The sequence below is a fragment of the Lutra lutra genome, chromosome 16 (genome assembly GCF_902655055.1).
Source record: "Lutra lutra chromosome 16, mLutLut1.2, whole genome shotgun sequence".
NCBI lineage: Eukaryota > Metazoa > Chordata > Mammalia > Carnivora > Mustelidae > Lutra > Lutra lutra.
Window position 1 is genome coordinate 59,690,029 of NC_062293.1, and position 18,773 is coordinate 59,708,801.

General features: G+C 65.7%; 3 protein-coding genes across 19 annotated transcripts in view; 2 read left to right on the forward strand and 1 right to left on the reverse strand.

The window, feature by feature from the left end:
• The window catches only part of MINK1 (misshapen like kinase 1), a 42,963-nt gene extending 33,059 nt beyond the window's left edge, over nt 1-9,904 (forward strand). The window contains exons 10-34 of one of the 12 annotated variants that reach the window (XM_047707163.1): nt 137-312; nt 479-548; nt 754-967; nt 2,332-2,445; nt 2,891-2,977; nt 3,174-3,362; nt 3,496-3,669; nt 4,056-4,316; nt 4,713-4,798; nt 4,962-5,072; nt 5,209-5,318; nt 5,450-5,538; nt 5,743-5,766; nt 5,890-6,050; nt 6,324-6,426; nt 6,506-6,643; nt 6,740-6,848; nt 7,177-7,344; nt 7,443-7,586; nt 7,764-7,898; nt 8,010-8,110; nt 8,193-8,342; nt 8,415-8,574; nt 8,664-8,803; nt 9,084-9,904. In XM_047707163.1, coding sequence (XP_047563119.1) covers nt 137-312; nt 479-548; nt 754-967; nt 2,332-2,445; nt 2,891-2,977; nt 3,174-3,362; nt 3,496-3,669; nt 4,056-4,316; nt 4,713-4,798; nt 4,962-5,072; nt 5,209-5,318; nt 5,450-5,538; nt 5,743-5,766; nt 5,890-6,050; nt 6,324-6,426; nt 6,506-6,643; nt 6,740-6,848; nt 7,177-7,344; nt 7,443-7,586; nt 7,764-7,898; nt 8,010-8,110; nt 8,193-8,342; nt 8,415-8,574; nt 8,664-8,803; nt 9,084-9,167 — 3,298 coding nt within the window. In that variant the 3' untranslated portion in view covers nt 9,168-9,904. Of the gene's footprint in view, nt 1-136; nt 313-478; nt 549-753; nt 968-2,331; nt 2,446-2,890; nt 2,978-3,173; nt 3,363-3,495; nt 3,670-4,055; nt 4,317-4,712; nt 4,799-4,961; nt 5,073-5,208; nt 5,319-5,449; nt 5,539-5,742; nt 5,767-5,889; nt 6,051-6,323; nt 6,427-6,505; nt 6,644-6,739; nt 6,849-7,176; nt 7,345-7,442; nt 7,587-7,763; nt 7,899-8,009; nt 8,111-8,192; nt 8,575-8,663; nt 8,804-9,083 lie in introns of all 12 variants that reach the window. The other 11 variants (XM_047707162.1, XM_047707160.1, XM_047707170.1 and 8 more) reach the window with 11 other exon arrangements.
• Nucleotides 9,905-9,983: 79 nt separating this feature from the next.
• On the reverse strand, nt 9,984-15,173 carry CHRNE (cholinergic receptor nicotinic epsilon subunit). Of its 4 annotated transcripts, none has more exons than XM_047707176.1 (12): nt 14,810-15,165; nt 13,906-14,361; nt 13,769-13,813; nt 13,550-13,659; nt 13,266-13,421; nt 13,072-13,172; nt 12,563-12,763; nt 12,374-12,488; nt 11,084-11,198; nt 10,827-11,013; nt 10,629-10,735; nt 9,984-10,542 (listed from the first exon to the last, which is right to left on the reverse strand). In XM_047707176.1, the coding sequence occupies exons 1-12, from the start codon at nt 14,984-14,986 to the stop codon at nt 10,393-10,395; spliced, it is 1,920 nt and encodes a 639-aa protein (XP_047563132.1). In that variant the 5' UTR covers nt 14,987-15,165; the 3' UTR covers nt 9,984-10,392. The 4 variants fall into 4 exon arrangements, 3 of the variants coding, with proteins under 3 accessions (XP_047563132.1, XP_047563134.1, XP_047563133.1); XM_047707178.1 differs by lacking the exon at nt 14,810-15,165 and having other exon boundaries at nt 10,019-10,542; nt 13,906-14,045; nt 14,263-14,548; XM_047707177.1 differs by lacking the exon at nt 9,984-10,542 and having other exon boundaries at nt 13,313-13,421; nt 14,810-15,169.
• C16H17orf107 (chromosome 16 C17orf107 homolog) lies at nt 11,257-12,365 on the forward strand. Of its 3 annotated transcripts, XM_047707186.1 has the most exons (4): nt 11,257-11,383; nt 11,477-11,677; nt 11,782-12,066; nt 12,151-12,365. In XM_047707186.1, the coding sequence occupies exons 1-4, from the start codon at nt 11,294-11,296 to the stop codon at nt 12,247-12,249; spliced, it is 675 nt and encodes a 224-aa protein (XP_047563142.1). In that variant the 5' UTR covers nt 11,257-11,293; the 3' UTR covers nt 12,250-12,365. The 3 variants fall into 3 exon arrangements, with proteins under 3 accessions (XP_047563142.1, XP_047563140.1, XP_047563141.1); XM_047707184.1 differs by having other exon boundaries at nt 11,782-12,365; XM_047707185.1 differs by having other exon boundaries at nt 11,305-11,677.
• Nucleotides 15,174-18,773: the final 3,600 nt, after the last annotated feature.

The following is an 18,773-nucleotide window of genomic DNA, read 5'->3' on the forward strand; positions in this document are numbered from 1 at the left end:
AGGGCCAGGCTTGGGATGTGGAGAAGACCCGAGGGAAACCGAGATGGCTTTTGGACGGAGGATCCCTCTCTCTGGCCTGTGACCGCCCCCCGCTTCCAGGGGGGCCCCTCCCAGCGTGAGCCCCCTTACCTTCTAGGTCTAAGAAGTTCACCGACTTCATTGACACGTGTCTTATCAAGACGTACCTGAGCCGCCCGCCCACAGAGCAGCTGCTCAAGTTCCCCTTCATCCGCGACCAGCCCACTGAGCGCCAGGTCCGCATCCAGCTCAAGGACCACATAGACCGCTCTCGGAAGAAGCGAGGCGAGAAGGGTAGGTTGGCTGGTCCCGCCTTCCCCCCCAGAGCCCAGTCCTGCCGCTCCCGGGAGCCCTGCACACCCCCTCGCGGCCGGTGCTGCTCACCCCTGTGGAAGGTTCCTTAGCCCGGGGTGGGGTCTGGGGCGCCAGGCCAAGGAACAGCAGTGGCCTCCCCATGCAGAGGAGACGGAGTACGAGTACAGCGGCAGCGAGGAGGAAGACGACAGCCACGGAGAGGAGGGCGAGCCCAGGTGGGCCCCAGCCCCGGCTGAAGGGGGGCAGCCGTACTTGCGGGCACGGGGGGGCCCTGGTCTAGGGTCGGGGGCAGAGAACCCGGCCCAGGTGTCGGAGGAGCGGAGGGACTGAGAGAGGGGGGCGAGGGTTGTGGGGGTGGGGGTGGCGGCCGCGTCCCCCCAACCCCCCCCCAGTGCATGCCCTGACCCCTCCGCCCCCCAGCTCCATCATGAACGTGCCCGGGGAGTCCACGCTGCGCCGGGAGTTCCTGCGGCTACAGCAGGAGAATAAGAGCAACTCGGAGGCCGTGAAGCAGCAGCTGCAGCAGCAGCAGCTCCAGCAGCAGCGGGACCCAGAGGCACACATCCAACACCTGCTGCACCAGCGCCAGCGCCGCATCGAGGAGCAGAAGGAGGAACGGCGGCGTGTGGAGGAGGTGCGATGGTGGAGGGGGTGTGCCCTGCTGTCCTGCTGTCCCAGAGGGGTGGGGGAGGCCCCGGCCCCACAGGGGCGCCTTCCGCAGGGACAGGCCTGTCCCTGCTGTCCCTGCGCGCCCTCCAGTGCTGCCGCAGCAGCTGTCGGGTCTGATCCGGAAATCCCTTCCTGAGATCCTCCTTTGTTTTTGGTTGTTTGGCTTAGATTTGCTAGAAAACACTTATTGGGGTGCGTGGGAGAAAGACCTCTGAGTTAATAGAGGGGCGCATTTTTTTAAAAGATTTTATTTATTTATTTGACAGAGATCATAAGTAGGCAGAGAGGCAGGCAGAGAGAGAGGAAGGGAAGCAGGCTCCCTGCTGAGCATAGAGCCCGATGTGGGGCTTAATCCCAGGACCCTGGGATCATGACCTGAGCCGAAGGCAGAGGCTTAACCCACTGAGCCACCCGGGCGCCCCAGAGGGACGCATTTTTTAAAAAAATTTTTTAAGATTTTTTTTTTAAGATTTTATTTATTTATTTGACAGAGAGATCACATGTAGGCAGAGAGGCAGGCAGAGAGAAAGAGGAGGAAGCAGGCTCCCCGCTGAGCAGAGAGCCCAATGCGGGACTCATCCCTGGACCCTGAGATCATGACCTGAGCAGAAGGCAGAGGCTTTAACCCACTGAGCCACCCGGGCACCCCCTAGAGAGGCACATTTAAGTGGCGGCGTATTTTAGATCGGTTTAGAAAGCGGGCATCCGTATGTACACGTGCTCAGATGCCTTTATTATGCGGAGGGATGGGCTGAGGAGGACGGCGTAAACCCGGCCTCAGCGTCGGCATTTCTGTCCAAACGGTGATGTGACCGCCAAGTTCGCGGAGAACCAGACTTAAGAAAACCGTCTAAGTTGCGGGCGATACCTGTCGGCTGCCCCCCAAAACCTCCCCTGAGCAAAGGACCGGCAGGAGCCGGCCCCGGGGTGGGGGGCGCATGTTCCCGGCAGCGGCCGCACAGGCTGGGGCCAGGCAGGGCACAGGGAGCTCCCGGGCTGGAGGGACCCCTCGGGAGGCCTCCTCTCTAGTGTGGACACACGGGCCACCCCTGTGGCCGGCCTGGACCAGGTGCTTCTGTGCGGGCACCTGCCGCCCCCTTGTGTCCAGAGGCTGTCCCTGCGGCCCACTCCGTGCTGCTGGCGGCCAGGCGGGTGAGGGGCTAGGGGGGCTGGGCGTCTAACTCCCGGGCACTTGGCTGCCCTTGCGGCTGGCTTCGTGCACAAGTGGACAGAGAAAGCATCATCCACGGTGGCCCCCAGGGGCGGCAGGCGCCAGAAGCGGGCTGGGTGTCCAGCGCGGGCCTGAAGGGCGCCTCTTCCTGCCCACAGCAACAGCGGCGGGAACGGGAGCAGCGGAAGCTGCAGGAGAAGGAGCAGCAGCGGCTGGAGGACATGCAGGCCCTGAGGCGGGAGGAGGAACGGCGGCAGGCCGAGCGCGAGCAGGTACAGCGCCCCCAGCGCACACCGGACTCACCCCTTCCCTGCCCGCCTCCCCTCTGCTCCTGCCGCCTGCCTCCCCTGCACCTCGATACCCTGCCCTGTCTTTCCCGTCCCCTAGATTCCTGTCTTTTCCAGCTTCACTCTCTCTCTGTTTTCTCCCACCCTTCAACCCCCACCCTGGCTCCTGCCCTCCTCCTGTCTCTGCGCCTTCATTCCCCATCTCTGTGCCCCATACTCGACGCCTCACCCCTGCGCCTGCCCTCTGCCCCTCACGGGCCCTCCACCCCGGCTTCCTCCTCATCGCCCGCCCTCCTGGGGCTCATGCCCCCCCATCTGTCTCTCTCCGACGCTGCCTGCTCTCCTCATCCTCACCCCACCGATCCTGTCCTCCGACGACGACGCCCCCCGCCTTTCCCCCTGCCCTTTGCTCCCCCCCCGCCCCCCCCAGGAGTATATCCGTCACAGGCTAGAGGAGGAGCAGCGACAGCTCGAGATCCTCCAGCAACAGCTGCTCCAGGAACAGGCCCTGCTGCTGGTAACGGGGTCCCCGGCTTCCTCTGGGAAGCGGCGGCTTTGGAGCCTCTGTGCCAGAGTGGGATGGGGACACCGCAGGGCAGGGGGTCCGGCCTGGCGCTGGGGGAAGACCCCACGTCTCGGTTGGCCGGAGAGAGGGCCTGCCTGCCTCGGCCCGGGCCACGCCGCTGAGCCGCTCTCCCTCCCCTCGGGCCCAGGAGTACAAGCGGAAGCAGCTGGAGGAGCAGCGGCAGTCGGAGCGGCTCCAGCGGCAGCTGCAGCAGGAGCACGCCTACCTCAAGTCCCTCCAGCAGCAGCAGCAGCAGGGCCTGCCCGCGGACAGGAAGCCGCTCTACCACTACGGCCGCGGTGTCGCTGCCACCGACAAGCCGGCCTGGGCCCGGGAGGTACGGGTCGCAGCGCCCTGGCGGGTCCGGGAATGGGGAGTTTGGCACCGGGCACGGGACGGGGACGGAGGGCCTGTGCTCCAAGGACGGGGAAGCGAAGCCGGCACCCCCCGGGCCTCCTTTCATGCTGCAGGTGGAGGAGAGAACGAGGATGAACAAGCAGCAGAACTCCCCCTTGGCCAAGACCAAGCCCGGCAGCACGGGGCCCGAGCCCCCCCTTCCCCAGGCCACCCCTGGGCCCCCGGGCCCCCTTTCCCAAACCCCTCCTATGCAGAGGCCGGTAGAGCCCCAGGAGGGACCGCACAAGGTGAGCCTCTCCCTAGCCTGTGTTCATGCGCAGATACCGGTGCCTCCCTCTGCACAGCTGTGGCACAGCCGTGCACCCACATGTGCACAGACTCATGTGCACATACAAACAGGCACGTGTGCACATACAAGCACATGCGTGCACACACATGAACACTCAGCCAGGGCTCACAGATCTCGGGGTACAAGGGCAAAGACAGACACCTGACTGCCTCTGCGTGAGTCTGGCCCTGTCCCCTGTTTTTGGGCTTCCACAGCCCCTCTCCTCCAGTGGACACTTGGAAGCCAGAGGCTCTCCTCACAGCTTCCTCCCAGCCCAGACCCCCGCTCCCGGGTGGGGATGTGCCACAGAGCGGGCAGCCCACTCTCCCTGGTCTTTCCCTGCAGAGCCTGGTGGCGCACCGGGTCCCACTGAAGCCATATGCAGCGCCTGTACCCCGATCCCAGTCCCTGCAGGACCAGCCCACCCGAAACCTGGCTGCCTTCCCAGCCGCCCACGAGCCCGACCCCGCCGTCCCCACGCCCAGCACCACGCCCAGCGCCCGAGGAGCCGTCATCCGCCAGAACTCAGATCCCACCTCCGAAGGGCCTGGCCCCAGCCCGAGCCCCACAGCCTGGGTCCGGCCGGATCCTGAGGCCCCACCCAAGGTAAGGGCTGAGCCACAGGACCAGGAAAGAGGAGAAACGGGAAGGAAAAGTAGGAACTGGGGAGCAGGCCCAGTGGAAACAGGGTTCAGGGCTGGAAGGGAAGAGAAGAGCCAGGCGCCCACCCTGGGCCCTGTCCCGCCAGCCTCCAGGCCAGAGGGCAGGCTGCCTGCTCTGGGACCACGTCCCTGCTCCCAGGGCTGAGTGAGGGACCCGAAGTGCACCCACGGCATTTGGGAAGCCACAGGGGAAGACTTGCGGAGCTGGAGTCCCAGCTTCATGACTGGAAGATCTGTGAGCGTCCCTGACATCTGCTGGCGGGTCCGCGAAAGCCGGGGAGAACACCGGCCGAGTTGAGGATGCACCGCACTGACCGCACCCAAACCCGGTCCCCCTCAGGTGCCTCAGAGGACCTCCTCCATTGCCGCTGCCCTCAACACCAGTGGGGCCGGAGGGGCCCGGCCTGCTCAGGCTGTCCGCGCCAGGTAGCCCCCCGGCGGGGGGGAATGCATGGTGGCCCTGGGGTGGGGGGCTGGGAGGGCACAGGGGAGGTTGTCAGGTCACCCGCTCAGGGGTGGGCCAGCCCCACCCCAGTCACTTCAGAGTCCCCTGCCCCGCCCCCCGGGCACCCCTGTGCTCCCTCCACAGACCTCGCAGCAACTCCGCCTGGCAAATCTATCTGCAAAGGCGGGCAGAGCGGGGCACCCCCAAGCCTCCAGGGCCCCCCGCTCAGCCCCCTGGCCCGCCCAACGCCTGTAGGTAATGGAGTTGCCCCCCCACCCCAGTCTCACCCTCACTGCGGCCATTGGCTGCCCCCTGGTCATGGCTCTCTGCATTGCAGCGCTATGCTGGAGTTGGGGGTGCGGCTCCCTGACTGGCCTCTGCCCTCCCACAGCAACCCCGACCTCAGGAGGAGCGACCCTGGCTGGGAGCGCCCGGAAGGTGCCCTCCCGTCTCATGGGCACCTCCCGCAGGCCGGCTCACTGGAGCGGAACCGCGTGGGAGGTATGGCCTGGCCTGACTCTGGGGCCCACCCAGACACTGTGGGGGGACCCTGCCTCAGGCCCGGTTGGCTGTGGGTCAGTGAGGGCGAGCAGGGGTCTGTGACCTCCCTTCTCCCGCCCTGCCCTATGCAGCCTCCTCCAAACTGGACAGCTCCCCCGTGCTCTCCCCCGGAAACAAAGCCAAGCCCGAGGACCACCGCTCCCGGCCAGGCCGGCCCGCAGTAAGTCCTGGGCAGCAGCCGCAACCCCGCCTGCTCACGTGGGGGGTGGGGTGGGGCTTGGGGCTTCAGGGCCCCCAGGAGCCCCGGGCTGGGCCCTCTGCGACCTGGTGCCAAGGGGCTACGGGCCGCGCTTCTTGGCTACTGATCTCTCTCCACCTCTCTCTGCTCCTCCCGCTGCCCTGCGGCCCCCGCGGCCCCTCCCAGAGCTATAAGCGCGCCATCGGTGAGGTCAGTGATGAGGCCTGCTTGGGAGCCCCCGTGCCTGCCCCTTCTCCTCTGGCTTTCTTCGTACCTGACCCCACCCTCCCCACCCCCCCTCCTTACGGGTCCCCCCTCCCCCCACCCCTGCAGGATTTTGTGCTGTTGAAAGAGAGAACCCTGGACGAGGCCCCACGGCCTCCCAAGAAGGCCATGGACTACTCGTCCTCCAGTGAGGAGGTGGAAAGCAGCGAAGATGAGGAGGAAAGCAACGGCGAGCCCTCTGAGGGGAGCAGAGATACCCCCGGGGCCCGGTATGGGGGCACCCTGGGGGAAGACAGGCTCCCCCTCTCCTAGATCGGAGGACCCTGCCTTTTCCGGTCTCTGGAGAAGGGGATCTGGGCTGGTGTACCCACCTGTCTCCCACTGCTGTGTCAGCTGAGGGCGGGCCTCCCCCAGGTGCCAGAACCCCCGACTCCCACGGGGCAGTGTCCACTGGAGGGGAGAGCGCTGGCCCTCCATCCCTGGCGGGCTCCCCGCGGCGGGCTGGACCTGGGGGCTGACGGCCATCCTGTCTCCCACGGCAGTGACGGAGACACCGACAGCGTCAGCACCATGGTGGTCCACGACGTGGAGGAGATGGCCGGGACCCAGACCCCCTATGGGGGCGGCACCATGGTGGTCCAGCGCGTGAGTGGCCCCCCTTCTTCCCCACACCTGCAGTGCCCGCCCCCGGCCCGGCACTGGCTCCCTTCCCTCTGTTCCTCAGACCCCCGAGGAGGAGCGCGGCCTGCTGCACGCGGACAGTAACGGCTACACCAACCTTCCTGACGTTGTCCAGCCCAGCCACTCGCCCACAGAGAGTGGCAAAGGCCAAAGTCCCCCCTCGAAGGACGGAGGCAGCGACGTAAGTGGGCACATGCAGCCCTGGGCATGGAGCCGTGGGCGGGGGCGCGGGGTCCGGGTCTGGAGCGTTTGCCTGACCGCTGCCCCACCCCCACAGTACCAGTCTCGCGGGCTGGTAAAGGCCCCTGGCAAGAGCTCATTCACCATGTTTGTGGACCTAGGGGTCTACCAGCCCGGAGGCAGTGGGGACACCATCCCCATCACAGGTGAGGACGGGAGGAGGTGTGGCTCGAGGCCAGGGGGAGGGCACAGGCTGGCCCCTGATGGTGTGGCTTTTCCGAGCTGCCGGGCCTGCACTTGGGCCTGAGCACCTGCCAGGGACAGGCAGCCGGGGCGCCTGAGGGACAGGATGGGGATTTTGCTGGGCCTTCCACCCACTTTCCACTCCTCCCTGCACCTTCTCCTTTCTCCACCCTTCCCCTGTCCTGCTGAGTATGCAGAGGAGCCCCCCACCACCAAATGCAGGGGTGGGGTGGGGAGGGCTGGGGGGAGGGGGCTGCAGCCCTCCTCCCCCTTCTCTTCTCTTTCCGGCAGCCCTGGTAGGGGGAGAGGGTGGCCGGCTGGATCAGCTCCAGTATGACGTCCGGAAAGGGTCAGTGGTCAACGTGAACCCCACCAACACCCGCGCTCACAGCGAGACCCCCGAGATTCGGAAGTACAAAAAGCGGTTCAATTCAGAGATCCTCTGTGCAGCCCTTTGGGGTGAGCCAGGGGCGGGGGAGAGCAGGGGCGGTGCACCCCTGTGCTCTCGGCCTGGGAGGGCGGGCTGCGGGTGACCCGCTCGCCGGCTCCCGCCACAGGCGTCAACCTGCTGGTGGGCACAGAGAACGGCCTGATGCTGCTGGACCGCAGCGGCCAGGGCAAGGTGTACGGGCTCATCGGGCGGCGGCGCTTCCAGCAAATGGACGTGCTGGAAGGTCTCAACCTGCTCATCACCATCTCAGGTGCGCGGGGCACGGCGCTCATGGGGCCCGGTGCGGGGACCCCTGCACTGTCCCACCTGCAGCCTAGGAGGAGGCGGGGACTCCCCTGATGCCGCTGTGGGGTGCGGCCGACCGCGGGCGGAGGGGGCGGGAGGCCGGGGCTGGACTGCGGGTGAGGGCCTGTGTGTCTGCCCTCAGGGAAAAGGAACAAACTGCGGGTTTATTACCTGTCTTGGCTCCGGAACAAGATTCTGCACAACGACCCGGACGTGGAGAAGAAGCAGGGCTGGACCACCGTGGGGGACATGGAGGGCTGTGGGCACTACCGCGTGGGTGAGGAGGTCACCGCGGGGCGGCCCGGGGGCCTGGGCAGCATGGCCGGGCGACGGGGCCAGGCGCTGTGACAGGCCTGTGGGACCCAACCCTCCCCCGCCCTGCCCGCAGTGAAATATGAGCGCATTAAGTTCCTGGTCATCGCCCTCAAGAACTCCGTGGAGGTGTATGCCTGGGCCCCCAAGCCCTACCACAAGTTCATGGCCTTCAAGGTAGCCCTGCCGCAGCCCCCCACCCGCCCAGCCCGGCCACAGTGGCCGGGCTGCGGCCCCTGAGCTCCTCTCCCGTCCACAGTCCTTCGCCGACCTCCCTCACCGCCCTCTGCTGGTCGACCTGACCGTGGAAGAGGGTCAGCGACTCAAGGTCATCTACGGCTCCAGCGCCGGCTTCCACGCAGTGGACGTGGACTCGGGGAACAGCTATGACATCTATATCCCCGTGCACGTAAGCTGGGCGGGGCTTGGCGCGGGCACGGCAGTGGGGGGCGTAGCCTGCAGCACGCCCTCTCGCCCCCAGATCCAGAGCCAGATCACGCCCCACGCCATCATCTTCCTCCCCGACACTGACGGCATGGAGATGCTGCTCTGCTACGAGGACGAGGGCGTCTATGTGAACACCTATGGGCGGATCATTAAGGATGTGGTGCTGCAGTGGGGAGAGATGCCCACCTCTGTGGGTGAGCAAGGTGCCCGCCCCAGGGCTGCCCCCTGGGCCCCCAGCCACCGCTGCAGCCCACTCACTGGCCCTCCTGCCCTTCTCCCCCAGCCTACATCTGCTCCAACCAGATCATGGGCTGGGGTGAGAAAGCCATTGAGATCCGCTCGGTGGAGACGGGCCACCTGGACGGCGTCTTCATGCACAAACGGGCCCAGAGGCTCAAGTTCCTGTGCGAACGGAACGACAAGGTGGGAGCCCCTGGTCCTGCCCCTGCTGGTGGATTCGGGGCGGTGGGGGGGGGGGGTCGCCGTGGGGTCTTCTGGGGGCACAGCCTGCATCACAGCCTTCTTCCCTCTCTCCCACCATCACGCGGGCTGCCCTCTCCCCAAGCAGCTCTGCCTCTGGGGAGGGGGGGGTGGCGCGCTAAGATTAAATTCTGCAGTTTCCAGCTCTCCCCCTGTTGCTGCGGCTCACAGTTAGTCCCAACCACCCCCTGGCCCCCATCTCTCCTGACCTCTCCTACCGCAGGTGTTCTTCGCCTCCGTCCGCTCCGGGGGCAGCAGCCAGGTTTACTTCATGACGCTGAACCGGAACTGCATCATGAACTGGTGATGGGACAGCCGCCCCCGCAGCCAGACCCCCCAGCCCGCCCTCCTTTCCCCTCCCTGGGCTTTTGCTTTTGACTGGTTTGATTCACTGGAGCCTGCTGGGAACGTGACCTCTGACCCCTGACGCTTTTGTGATCACGTGACCATCCTGTTCCCCCCCCCCCCCAGTTCATTCTCTCCCCAAAACTGTGCCTGTCCCAATTCCAGGGAGAGGAACGGCTTCCCCTTACCAGGAATCCAGAGGGCCGAGCCCCACCCCCCTTTTCTCCACTTCCGAGGAGAGTGCTGGGGCGGGCACCCATACCCCACTGCTGCTGACCAGGCAGGGCCCTGGGCCCCTTCATTTGCACGTCAGGGGAGCCGGCTCCCCCCTTGAATGTACCAGACCCTGGGGGGGGTCACTGGGCCCTAGGTTTCAGGGGGGTCGCCCGCCACTCCAGGGGCAGGGACCATTTCCTCATTTTCTGAAAGCACTTTAATGATTCCCCTCCCCCCAAACCCCAGGGAATGGAGGGGGGACCCCGCCAGCCAAAACATTTCCCCCTTTCCAACCCCTTTTCTTTCTAGCCTCTGTCCTTCTCTGGTGGAGGGAGGGAGTGGGGAGCTCTCGCTCCCCCCTGCACCCCCTTGCTTGCCTCTGTATATAGTGTGAGCAGCAAGTAGCCCTGCCCCGCCCCCCCTCAATGTAGTGGCCTTGGATATTCCGTTTGTTAATAAAGACAATTCAACCAGCTCCTACCATCCAGGGCCCCTGTCTTCTCTCCCAGTCCCGACAACCAGCCCGGCTAAGCCAGCAGGCCTGGGACGAGGGGGCGGCCCAGGGGGCCTTAGCCCTATGGCCTTTGGGACATGTGAGTCCTGCGCGCTCCCCGGAGGTGGCACACGGCTTCCAGGTTCCAGCCGCCTCCAAGGCCATCCTGTCGTTTTCTGCCGATAAAGGCAGCAGCTCCCAGGTCTGGAGAGAGGGTCACGAGGGCCTAGGCTCTGAGAAACACTGGGGAGTCGACAAGGCTGGATGCAGGAGTGGCGAGTGGTTTCCGGAGGACCGTGCTCTGCCCCCGACCCCGGCGGGGCAGACCTCCACAGGTGCGCGCACTCAGCCACACGAGCCCGCGCACAGCCGGGGAAGTTGGCACAGCGCCGATTTATTGCAGCAGCGAGCACAGGACCGCACCGCAGCGGGGCTTTCAAAATCGGTTTCCTCCAGAAGCGAGTGCGGGGGTCGACGTCTACATGCACGGCGGGTAGGGCAGATCAGGCACTCGGTTCAAGTAGCCCCCGAGGAAGATGAGGCTGGACCCCACGCCGAAGAGCACCAGGGCGGCCCAGAAGCAGACGTTGTCCAGGGCCTTCCCCATGCGCACCCAGTCGGATATCTCCTGGGGAGGGGCGGACACGAGCTGCGTCTCCCGCGGCGCCAGGGACTGGGGGCCTCCAGGCCATCCCACCCCGGGGCCTGTCCCACCTCGCCGGAGGCCTCCTGGTCCCGCGTGCTCTCGGCCATGAAGTTCACGGCGTCCACGCAACAGCGGACCTCGGGGGCGGCGGCGCCCAGGCTCTGGCAGAGGGCAGCTGGTGGGGCGTCCGGGAGGGAGGGGAGGGGAGGGTCAGTGGGGAGCCCGCCCCGCCACACGCGCCCGCCAGCGCGCTCCCCTCCGCTCACCGGTCCAGACCCCGTGCCGGTGCCTCTGCCCCTCAAACACGAGCTCGCTCCGCGGCTTTTTCAGTATCAGCTCCTCGGCCCGGAGCAGCAGGCCCACGGACGAAGCGCGCCTGGGCGGTGAGGTGGCCCGGGGAGCCTCGGGGGGCGCGCCCGAACCCAGGAGGCGCGGCAGCAGCTCCAGCAGGACCTGGCGGAGGGGCGGGGTGAGCTCGAGGTCCCGCCCACCGGGCCGCCGGCCCCGCCCACCCGGCGCTTACGTGGCGCAGCCGAGGGGACATGGTGTGCGTAGTGGGCGTCCGCAAGGATACGTTGAGCACGATGACGCAGTTCACGACGATGACCGTGGCAACCACCATGACGAAGATGAGGTACCTGCGGAGCCCGCCTTGCTTGACCTCACAAACGACCCTCCCGGCCCGCGAGGCTGCTCCTCCCCGGCGGGCCCAGACGGCGCGCTCGCGGCCCCGATGCCCCCCTTTCCGCCGGCGGCCATGGAGGGGACCCCCAGCTCGCTGGAAACCCTGCTGTGGGTCTACCACTTCCACAGCTCCACGGAGGTGAGGCTCCGCCGGCGGCCCCACCCGGGGCGGGCGCCCCCGGGAGCTCCGCCCGGTGACCCGCCGGCGCCGCCGCCCCCGCTCCTTGCCCAGGTGGCCCTGCAGCCCCCGCTCCTGTCCTCCCTGGAACTCGCCGTGGCCGCAGCCCACGAGTATCTGGAGCAGAGTTTCCGGGAGCTCGAGTCCCTCCAGCCGCGGGAGCCGCAGGGGCCGCCCGACCCGAAGCCCACCCTGGGGCTGGTGCTGAGAGAGGCTGCGGCCAGCGTCGTGAGCTTCGGCGCCACCTTGTTCGAGGTGGGGCGCGGAGGCTGCCGAGGGGCGGGGAGGCGACGTGGAAGCGGTGGGAAGCGGCGGCAGAGGCCCCTGCGCCCCCGCCAACTCCCGCACCCCCACCGCAGATCTCAGCCCTGTGGCTGCAGCAGGAGGTGCGGCGACTGGACGGCGACGCCGGCAGCCCGAGCCCGGGCCCGGCCCCAGGCGCCGGGGACCCGGGCGGAGCGCTGGCCCGAGTAGCCCAGGCGGCGGGGCAGGGGGCTCGGCGAGCGGGGGCTGCGGCGGGCGCGGGGGCCCGCCTGGCGCTGCAGGGGGCGTGGCTGTGCCTGTGCGGGCAGGGCCTGCAGGGCTCCGCCTCCCTCCTGCCGCCGTGGGGGCGCCCGCTGGGCCTCGGGGCGGCCGGGGGACGGGTGAGTTCAGGACGGGGAGGGAGGGGGGAGGAGCCGGGGGCGGCAGGGCTGGCGGGGGGCACTGAGCCGGCCCGCCCCCGGCAGAGATACTCAGGGGACCTCAAGGTGGCGTCCAGCAGCAGCGCGGAGGACGGGGGACCCGAGAACCCGCCGCCGCCCCAGCCCCGCCCCACGCTCGAATAAAGCCCAGGCGGGCCCGGACGGCCGAGCGGCTCCCTGTGTCTCTTGGCCGTGGCCCCGCCCCAGGCTCGCCTGGCCCCGCCCCGCGGCCCCGCCCGCACACGTGGGTCCCGCGCCGCGCCGCCACCTGCCCAGCATCGGGACGCTCAGCGACGTCTCGGGGATCTTCTGCGCGATCAGGAACAGGAAGACGGTCTGGGCCAGCAGGACGTTGATGGACACCGTGCACTTCTGGCCGCCGGCTGGAGGGAGCGCCCGGTGAGGCAGGCCCCGCCGCCAGCCGCGCGCCCGGGGTCTGGCCCCCGCCGCCCCTTACCCTGCGCCGGCAGGAAGTAGGCGAGCAGCACCAGGCCCGATATGAGCACGCAGGGCACGATGATGTTGATGACGTAGAAGAGCGGCTTCCGGCGGATAATGAGCGTGTAGATGACGTCGACCACCCCCGGGCCGCCCGCGGAGGCGGCGTTGGGGCGGCGGATCAGCCCGGGGCAGAAGTCGATGGCCCACTCGCCGTTCTCTGCGGTGGGGGCGGGGGCGCGGTCAGCCGGCGCGGGCGCACACCTGGCGGTGACACCTGGGGCTGCGGACGGTGGGGAGGTGTGGCCGGCCCGCCCCCACTGGTGGGGTCTCGGGTGATCTGGGCCTTCGGGGCGAAGGCAGTTCCAGCGGAAGGGTGGTCCCGCGCCACCGTGGACAGTGCTTTCAGTGGAGGGGCAAGGTTAAGATCAGCTGCCCGGCCTCCATGGCCTGGGGCCACCGCCCTCGGTGCGTCCCCTCTGCAGACCGCGTCTAGGGGCGGGTTTTCGGAGCAAGAGGAGGCCTCACCCGTGTAGGCCTCGGTGTCGATGTCTATGTTGCTGATGGTCTCGCCCTCGTGGTCCACTGTGAAGACGAAGTCCACCTCTTCCGCATTGTAGGTCTGCGAGCTGCGGAGCCAGGGCCAGCGCGTCCGTGCCGCCCCCCGCCCCTGCCCCCCATCATCACACCCCCCTCCCCCGCCTCTGAGCGGCTCGCCCCACCGGAAGACGAGCGAGCAGTTCTGCCAGTCGAAGGGGAAATAGGTGATCTCCACGGCGCAGGTGCTGCGGTAGATGGCCGGGGGCAGCCAGCTCACGTAGCCGCCCTCGTAGATCAGCACGTTGGCGTCATAGGCCACGCCGAACTGGCCGTCAATGCTGGGGACCCCGAGAGAGCCGGCGTCGGTCAGGCTGCCAACCCCCTGCCCTCCCACCAAGCCCAGCCCATGCCAGGTGCAGCCCCAGGCCCCCAGGCCCTGGCTTCCACCAAACAGAACGATGCTCACTTGTTTTCCAGCACAATCTCTGGGAGCCAGACAAGTTCTGAAGGGACCCGCAGGGTCTCCACGCCCCCAAAATCATCCTTGCTGTAGTTGAGTCGGTAATCCTGCCAGTTCTAAGGAGTGAGGATGGTCACACAAGTGCCCTGTATTTCCCACCTTGTGCCCGCCAGGAGTTTGGGGGAGGGGGTCGAGACCTGCTGCTGCCCCTCAGAGCTGACTCACGATTCCGATCCAGACGCTGGTGGTCAGGGTCTCCTCTTTCTCGTTCTGCAGAAACGAGCGGGTCAGGACGGTTGGAAGTGGGAGTCCAGAGCCAGGAGTGGAATTCCAGGCTCCGGGGTGGGGATGGGGTGTCTTACAAGGGAGATGAGGTTGGTCAGGGTGACCTTGAGGGTAATGGTGACCGTCTCTTCAGGCTCCTTCACGGGCCGGCACTCGGGGTCGTAGTTGTCGAAGAGATGGTGGTAAAGACGCAGCTCCTCGTTCGCCTCACCGGCACCTGGGGAGGGGTCCAGCTGTGGGCTTGCTGCAGACCAGGGGCTGGGGGGCTCTCTGCTGCCCCGGGGTCTACATGGGGCTCTGCTGTGAGTGTGCCCCTGAGGCTGTGTGCTTGGCCTGCCTCCTGAGCCCGCCACTGAGTCCGCTTCTCCGTCTCTCGTCCTGGCCCGTCCCTGGGCATCCCTACCCCCGTGCGCGGGACGGAGCCCCGGCCATACCCAGGAGCCGCAGGAGGAGCAGCACGCCCAGCAGAGCCCCTGCCATCCTGTCTGGTCCTCGGGGTTATTCTGAGCTCGGGCAGGCTTCAGGAGGGCAGGCTGGGGTGTGGGAGGGAGGGCGGGCGGGGGTGTTAGTTCCGGGCTAGGTTAGGGGACTGTCACCTAATCCTCTTCCCTCGGCCAGAGACCTCTTGGCCGCTCCCACTGGCAGCTGCCCTGTCCTGGCATCCTTTGCCTGCTGTTTGGCCGCAGACCCGACCCTTTTAAGCTGGGGAGCAAGCTGGGATAGGTGCGGGTCTTCGCAGAGCACCTGAAACCGCAAGCTTGGCAGTGGGGAATGGGTAGCCCTGCTCTGAACTAGCGCCAGTTTCCCTGGAGAAGCCGCCCAGTGCAGGTGACCTCCTGAGCCGCCTCTCACTCACGCAGCACACCTTTCCACCCCCCACCCCCCACCCAGCCAGAGTCACAGTAGTGCTGGCAAAGTTCCCACAAAAACCTGGTAGTAAGACAGGCGCCCGCAGGGGAGCACTCGGCAGGAACGGGCCACCTGGCAGGGGGACCCTGCGGCACCAGGGCCTGCGGCCTCCCGCAGCCTGAATCCCAGGTGCGCCCACCCGCCGCCCCTTAAGCCCACGCCCGCTTCTGGCCTCCCTGCTGCCCCCTTGTGGCCGCGCGTGAGAACGCCGGCTTCCCGCCCCAAGCGCCCTTGAACTGACGTTTTCATCTTAAAGTCTCCTTAGAGGACTCTAATCAATCATCTGAGGTACTTGCTTAAAATCCTAATTCCTAAGCTCCATCCCCAAAGAGCCCTGAATTAGGGGGATGCCAGGAATCTTGTGTGTTTAAAAAGCTCTTCGGACTCGCGGATGCCGTGGGAGGTGCTGAGCTCTGCACCTTCTGTCCCCCGCCGGCCACGTCCTCACACGAGTCTGGGAAGCCGGGCACCGCCGTCCCAAAGGTGCCAAACAGGGCCCCGGTCAGGTCCGCAGCCGCCCGAGCAGGCGGGCGGTGAAGCAGGAGACGGAGCAATTTGTTTCACCGACCGTGCGCACCTGTGTTCCCGTTACACTGCACCAAACACCTGTCCTTTTGGGGTGTCCTTCCTCGGCCTGTGAGGTCCCTCATCCTCGCGCCCGGGCCACAAGCAAGGACCCCAAAGGCCAGAGGGTCCGTGCGGCTTGTCCATTTCCCACAAGTCCTTGAAGCCAGTCCTTCAACGCTCTCCCTTCCGGCCCCGCAGAGCGGACCTGTTGCGTCCTGCTCACCTCTGTGCGCGCTGGCGGGTCTCCTGGCTCTGGTTGGGGCTGGTGCCTGTTTCGTGGCCCCCACGTCAGGGCCTGGGCAAGGGCTGCAACAGATGCAGAGATTTACCGGACATGAATGCGCCCTCCAAGGTCCCTGTGCTGGCCCAGCCACTCGGGTTCTAGAGCGATAAAGTGGGAGGGAGCAGCCTTCGGGGACAGCAGCGCCGACAAGGGTTGCTAAGTCGCCGGGTCACTTGGCCTCCATGTGTTACCAGAATCGGCTCTGCAGGCCAGGTGTGCGGTGGGCTTCCGTGAGGGCTGGACAGACGGGACCCGGGTCGGAGGCGAGGGCAGCTCCGGGGACCCATGTGCCGCTCCCCCTTTCCCACCCGGCTCTGCTCCGTGCTGCTCCGGCTTCTGACCAGCCTGACTTTTCTCACTCCTCTGTAAGCCCCTCTGGGGCGAGGGCTCAGCTTTCTGGTGGCGGCAGCCGCCCTTCTCAGGGGCAAAGTTTGGTCCTTGATCCCACTGACCCACCCCACCCCCGCCTGACACCCTGGAGCCGCAGGTGCAGCCGGGAGCAGGCGTGAGCATGGGGTTGGCCTGAGACTGTCCTGGGTGGTCACAGAGCGGAGTGGGTTCGCTCAGGACGATGATGGCCCGAAGCAGCAAGCTTCCTGCGCAGTGTGGGGTTAGGCACCTGACGGGGGCCTGGGCTTTGTGTTTTTGTGGTGTTTGGGTTTTTTAAAGATTTTATTTGAGAGAGAAAGCACGGAGGGGGAGTGAGAGGGAGAAGCAGGCTCCCCGCCGAGCAGGGAGCCCGATGCGGGGCTCCATCCCAGGGCCCTGAGACCACGATCTGTGCCAAAGGCAGACGCCTCACCGACTGAGCCACCCAGGCATCTGGCTTTGTGTTTCTCTCGTGAGCACCCCACAAAATAGTCTTCCCAGGGATGCCTTGACCTCCAGGCTGGACCCAGAGATCTCGGCCTAACAGGCAGCTACTCCCTTCGCCAACTCAGAGCAGTGGCCGCCCCCCACCCCCGCCACAGCTGGGCCCGGATTCTCAGCCATGGGTCCCCTCACAGTCGAGACACCCCAGGCCCATCTGATGAGACTCCCCCGCACGCAGCAGGAAGAGCCCCCTTCCTTCTGTCAACAGGGAGAGTGGGGTCAGCCAGAGCCGTGTCTAGCCAGCCCTGTTTCCTACACCGTCCCCCTCACTAGCACCCACGTTCTCTGGTCGCCGAGAGCTTGCTGGTTTACCGTGTTCGGGGCACAAAGCCCAGAGCCACGCACATCAGAGGCACTTGACAAACACTGAACAGGTAAGTCGTGCACATGAAGGAACATCTTCCCAGCATTGTCCCTTCTTTTCCAGCCAGGGGACCCCAGAAGACTGACCAGGTACTCAGAGACGCCTGGCCTCTGGCCAGGGTTGATGGGTCCAGGGGAGGATGCTGGCCCAAGCCCGGCCCGAGGAAGTCCATCCCTGACGATGTCCAGCGGTTCAGGAAGGGGGTGTGCTCTGCTGGGAGTGGGGACACAGGACCGCACACTTCCATGGGGAGAGACATGACGCACCGGGACACAGATGACAGAGGGCCTCTGGCCTCCCCAGCCCTGGCCGGCTGCACTGGCTGTCCCCCGTAGGCTGGTTGGCTTGCATTTCTTTGAACGAGTCACCTCCCCAGTCAGTCCCCCTCTGGCTTAACAACAGTAGCATGAAGAACAGTAAACTAGGGCGCCTGGGTGGCTCAGTGGGTTAAAGCCTCTGCCTTCGGCTCAGGTCATGATCCCAGGGTCCTGGGACCGAGTCCCACATCGGGCTCTCTGCTCGGCGGGGAGCCTGCTTCCTCCTCTCTCTGCCTGCTTGTGATCTCTGTCTGTCAAATAAATAAATAAAATCTTAAAAAAAAAAAAGTTCATGCATTAAAAACAAAACCCAAAGTTGGTGCCTTTTGTCAAACTGTTCTCCAAGAAAAGCACATGCACGGACACTGGTCACGTGGGACCGAGGACGAGAACGCTTGTCCTCACGTCCTCCCCAGGACAGAAGAGCATTGAGCTTGAAAATTTTTTGCCAAACCCGCAGATGAAAGCCGCGGCTCCTGACTTGGATTGACCTGTGCCGAGGAAGAGGGTCAAGCTGTTTCGGTTCAGTATACGAGAGTCTGAAAATAAAATAGTACATTAATATGGAAAAGAAGACTTAATCAGATAAATCCTGTTGTAACAACTAGAAAACCCATCAAAATAACCAGCAGACCCTCAACTCCCGAATGCCGCTCTCTGGGCCAGATAATGCGCATATGATACGAAACCCAGAAAGCCCTACAGGAAAGCCAGAAGAAGGCCTTTCTTCCCTCCCCTGCAGCCCCAAATCCGGCCATAAGAGAAAGAAAAACTACAGAATGTTCCTGTAGGGTCAAAACCCTAAACCCAAAGGCAAGCAAACAACAGACTGAGACCAACGGGTCGTGTCCTCGGTCGCTGAAAACCGCCCAAGGCTCGCGAGGTCGTGGGGTGCCTGCGCTGCCGGGCACCACACCTCAAGGGCACCGATGGGGACCGGGTAGAGACGCCTGTGCGGAGAGGGTGGTGGTCCAGGGTCAGAGGGGAATGCGGGCCAGAGCAGGACAGCCGCTGGTCCCTCAGGAAAGAGATGAGAATGAAGACTCATAATAAAAATCTTTAGCAGGGAGTGGCCAAAACGAGACAGAGTCAGAGATGGGAGAGGGAAGGCAGAGGAAGGGGCATCTGGGGTGGCCGACGCAGCCAGGGGCCCCCCCAGCCCGGGAGGACGCCCGCACCCTCCCTAGGATCTGCCTCTTCCCTCACGTGGCTACAGGAGAAAACAAGAGTCGTTGGGGCTCACGGTGTAGGAGAGAAGGGGTCCACTCTGGCCGGCTGGCCACAGGCCATCCAGAACCCACTTCTCCTCTAGAAGAGAGGGAGAAGCCAGGAGGGCAGGTCTCAGCATCAGCCAAACATGGACGGTGAATTCCAGGGAACATTCTAGAACATCGTGGGCTTGGCTCCAGAGAGAGAAGGCCACACTACCACACGGATCCTGCTGACGGTTCTGGAAGCCCAGGAGAAGATGGTTCCGAGTGCGAGAAGCACCTCTGCCAGGAACTCCCGGTTCCCCCGCCAGCCCCGAGCCGGGCCGTCCTCACACAGGCAGGGCGCGAGAAGCCCCGATAAGCTCCGACTCCCGAGCTCTCCCCACCGGGGACCCAGCTCCGTGCACACAGTGCGTGCTGT

Coding starts and splice junctions, on each gene's coding strand:
- C16H17orf107 (XM_047707184.1), top strand. CDS start 11,294: ATGCCCCCCTTTCCGCCGGCGGCCATGGAGGGGACCCCCAGCTCGCTG. Junction 11,384..11,476: donor ACTTCCACAGCTCCACGGAG/GTGAGGCTCCGC, acceptor CTCCTTGCCCAG/GTGGCCCTGCAGCCCCCGCT. Junction 11,678..11,781: donor TCGGCGCCACCTTGTTCGAG/GTGGGGCGCGGA, acceptor CCCCCACCGCAG/ATCTCAGCCCTGTGGCTGCA.
- CHRNE (XM_047707176.1), bottom strand. CDS start 14,986: ATGAAAACGTCAGTTCAAGGGCGCTTGGGGCGGGAAGCCGGCGTTCTC. Junction 11,014..11,083: donor TGTCCCCTCGGCTGCGCCAC/GTAAGCGCCGGG, acceptor CCCCTCCGCCAG/GTCCTGCTGGAGCTGCTGCC. Junction 10,543..10,628: donor ACCAGGAGGCCTCCGGCGAG/GTGGGACAGGCC, acceptor GCCCCTCCCCAG/GAGATATCCGACTGGGTGCG.